At 34.2% G+C, this 3,999-nt stretch overlaps 1 protein-coding gene across 1 annotated transcript in view; it reads left to right on the forward strand.

The window, feature by feature from the left end:
* slc46a3 (solute carrier family 46 member 3) overlaps positions 1-3,849 on the forward strand; it is a 6,089-nt gene extending 2,240 nt beyond the window's left edge. The window contains 5 exon segments of the mRNA XM_071582308.1: positions 1,300-1,463; positions 1,465-1,544; positions 1,639-1,722; positions 1,896-1,993; positions 3,683-3,849. Coding sequence (XP_071438409.1) covers positions 1,300-1,463; positions 1,465-1,544; positions 1,639-1,722; positions 1,896-1,993; positions 3,683-3,784 — 528 coding nt within the window. The 3' untranslated portion in view covers positions 3,785-3,849.
* The last annotated feature ends 150 nt before the right edge of the window (positions 3,850-3,999 follow it).

The raw sequence follows: 3,999 nt of genomic DNA on the forward strand, positions 1-3,999 counted from the left end.
AAATGCAGACATGGTTTTATGTTTACGCAGTGCGATGCAATGCAACGCGTAAAAAGACAGTATAAGTCATTATAATCCGTAATTATGTCCCCACTGGATGCAACAAATGCCTCGTTTATAATGGGTTTTAATGTTTTTGAATCATTGCTCCGGCCGGACATGGCAGCACAATGGTAAGGGGTGTAACACTTCCGTCACATGCTTGAGGTATTTGGCCAATCACAACGCACTGGATAGCTGACCAATCACAGCACACCTTGCTTTTCAGACCGATGAGCTTTGTAAAAATCAAAGCATTTCAGAAAGGCGGGGCATAGAGGAGAAACAATAATGTACAGTATGTGGAAAATAATGTGTTTTTTTAACCTTAAACCGCATAAACACATCTCATTACACCAAATACACAAAATAATGTTCTAAGCAACATGACCCCTTTAATGGATAATTACATATATAACTCACAGTGTGATTTTATATGTCGTAATTGTGCCTGTTTCTCATAATTGCGATTTTATATTTCATAATGTACCTTTAAAGTTAAATTTTTTTTAAATTAATAATAGAAATTAAGATGAGCACTAGAAAATATGTAAAATTAAGTATATACGGCCTAAAAAGGTAGCATATTTGTAATGATACACTACCATTCAAAGGTTTGGGCTCACTTATTTTTTTCTATTTTTATTTATTTATTTTGATAGAGAGAGCTTTTATTCAGCAAAATAAATAAATAAAAGTGACAAAAAGTGACAGTAAAGACATTTATTTGTCAAAATCTATTTCAAGTAAATGCAGCACTTTTGAACTTTCTATTATTCAAAGAATCCTGAGAAAATATATTATGGTTTAAATAAAAAAAAATATTAAAAGACCAACTATTTTCAAAATTGATATTAATAAATGTTTCTTGAGCAGGATATCAGCATATTACAATCATTTCTGAATGTTCATGTGACACTGAAGACTGGAGTAATGATGCTGAAAATTCAGCTGACAACACAAGGATAAATAACATTTTAAAAGTTATTTAAAAACAGTTATTTTAAATTGTGATAATATTTCACAATATTACTGTTTTACTGTATTTTTATCAAGTCTCATTGTGAGCATTTCATTAAAAAAACTTACCAGTAAAAGTAATGTATTATTGTACTATATATATATATATATAATAAAAATGAGGAATTGAGGAAAAAGATGAGGAATTAGCCCCAATTTAAGAACTGTGATGATGATGATGATGATTATTATTATTATTATTATTATTGTTGTTGTTGTGATTGATTGTGTCCCTCACAGGTAGCCCTGCAGGGTGGCATGTCCATCTTCATCTTGTATGAGCTGAACACTCCTCTGTGTTGGAGTGAGGTGTTGGTGGATTACGGCTTGGCTTTCTCTACTGCCATCTATCTGGTGAGTTTCGCCAGTGTGGCGCTGCTGTCCCGCTGTCTGTCTGACGCCTATCATCCTGCTGGGGCTGATGTCTGTGGCAGCCGGCCTCATCATGGCAGCGTTTGCCAAGTCTACCCTGCTCATGTTCCTGGGTAAGACTGAGTTTGGGCATTTATGGAGATTCTAAAGGGTGGCTGGTTGGTCTATTTTCAGGTAAAACAATTGTGTATGTTTTATTCATTGCAGTGAGGTTGCCTTTGCTGCTGTCCATCATGCCAACTCCTGTCCTACAATCCATGATGTCCAAAATAGTGTCTGGATCGGCGCAAGGTAAGAATCTCAACAGAATAGAAAAGAATAGAATTAATTTTCATTTAATTTGTTACAGTTTTTTGTTTATTCCCAGCAAACAAATTCTGGTGTTCCCAAAAAATAGAACATTCCCAATTCACATGAACTCTGAATTATTGATGGCTGTGTTGTGACTGTGTGATTGTGAACAGGTGCCATGTTTGCGTGTGTAGCCTTTGTGGAGATGTTGAGCATCGGTCTTTCATTTACAATGTTTAGCAGCATCTATGCATCTAATTGGGGGTCCCAGGCAGAATGGGGCCCTATACATTTGCACACATTTTCCTTGATCAACCTTGAGGTTCCTTTTTTGTTGTGATGCTTGCTGCTGCACAATGGTGCCCCATAGTTGTGTCCAATGTTTCTACATTTTTCATGTACATGTTATAATGGCTTTCTTTCATGTTGTAGACCACGAAATAGCAACTGATTTACAGTTGAGACACAGGTTTTCACAAAAACAAAATAAATTATAAAATGATAAACCTCACAACTGAGAGTTTCAACCAGGGGTGAGTCAGAAGTATAAATTGTTATATTAATTTAAAACGGGGTTATGTGGGTGGATTTTCGCATTGGTCTGAACAAAAACTACAGACTGGATTATTGAAAATGAACATTCATTCTCTAACAGTTGGAGGCGCTTTTGGAGCATCAGAAATATAGAATGAGAAAAGTGTGAAAAAATATAGCCTATATTGACGAGGAAAGCCCACTGATGAGTTACCAGCGTAAGCCTGTCTAATTCTAAACTTTAAAATACATTTATTTTGAGTTATTTTAACTACAAATTTAAATAAAACTGAAAAAATAATGAAAAGGCAATTATACATTTAAGGATTATATCAACAAATAAAGTAACTGCGTATGTGTTCTCCACTTGGTTTCTCCTCATAAATAAGCGGCATTTAAAACAATTATAAACATATAATACACACTGTTTCTCAATATTTAATTACAGCTTCAGATGCATGATATTTTTATCTCCTTCAAGCAGGATACACAAAAAGCACGTTCAACTCGGATGGTTGTCGTAGTAATAAACACCGCAAACAGCAACCATTCGCATGTCAGTGCTTAATGCGCATCTCCTATATGAAAAGCATTTTAGGGGGCCCTTGGCTTTTGGGGGCCCAAGGCGGTCACATACCTTTGCCTAATTGGTAAGTCCTCCCCTGATGGTTTGTCACAGAATGTGTAACATGTTAATAACACATACACACAAAAAAGCATACATTATAGCCATCTACTGGAGTAACGATATACAGTAACCTGATAAGATTGATGACTGTAATTTAATCACTTTTCCCTTTAAAAGTAAGGAATTACTCTTAATTTTTCTGTCATTTAATTACAGTTACTTCTTATGTACTTGCATTAAATACTGTATAGACTATAGAACAATTCGATATAAAACAATAGTGGATTTAACACCAAAATTTTACATCTAATGTTATAATGTAAGTTTTTAATATTACCTTCTTAAAATACTTTGATCAGTTCAAGAATAATTTAATAAATTTTTTATTATTTATTTGAACGAATTAAAGAGCAGTTTCGTGACTATCCCTGTATTGTTCAGCTGGTCAAGGTTAAGAAAGTATTTAGTAACAAGTAATGCAATACATTTTAAAGAGATTAAGACAGTATTCAAAAACACAGTTGAAGATTGTTAATTACTTTTTGAGTAGTTTAACCAACACTACTCACCGAACTAAGTGAATACTTCTGAATCCTTTTGGTAATTGGGTTCGAAAGATTCTAGTCACTGGGATGAATCTAACTAATCTAATTTACCACTGTACTAATTGAATCTAATGCAAACCTGATCTTAATTTTTAAGTGCACTAAGTGTTAATAATTCCCAGTGTTGCTATTATAATGTTTCATCATATTTACAATTTTGTCACAGATGAAATGTTAAATGTAACACATTTACACATACTTTCCCCTTAGTGTTATTCTTTGTCTTCATCTGGATGTGTATGAGGAATCCATCATACTGACAGAGGAGAGGATGGAAAACCACAGAAATCTTTGAACCACCACCATAACATGGGACACTCTTTGGCACAATAATGTTCTCCAGTGGAAAGTTAGAAAACACTTATGTGAACGCAGAGGTTAAGAATCTGTAACCAGGAACTATGATGTGTGTAGATGTTCTTGGTTTCTTTTTGGTCTCTAAATGAACGGTTGTCTATGGTTAGAGGAAGAACAGCTGAAAGACATTGTCATTCACATTGGTGAAAATGA

This window comes from Sinocyclocheilus grahami, unplaced genomic scaffold, assembly GCF_001515645.1.
Source record: "Sinocyclocheilus grahami isolate Dianchi unplaced genomic scaffold, SAMN03320097.WGS_v1.1 scaffold581.1, whole genome shotgun sequence".
Taxonomy (NCBI): Eukaryota; Metazoa; Chordata; class Actinopteri; order Cypriniformes; family Cyprinidae; genus Sinocyclocheilus; species Sinocyclocheilus grahami.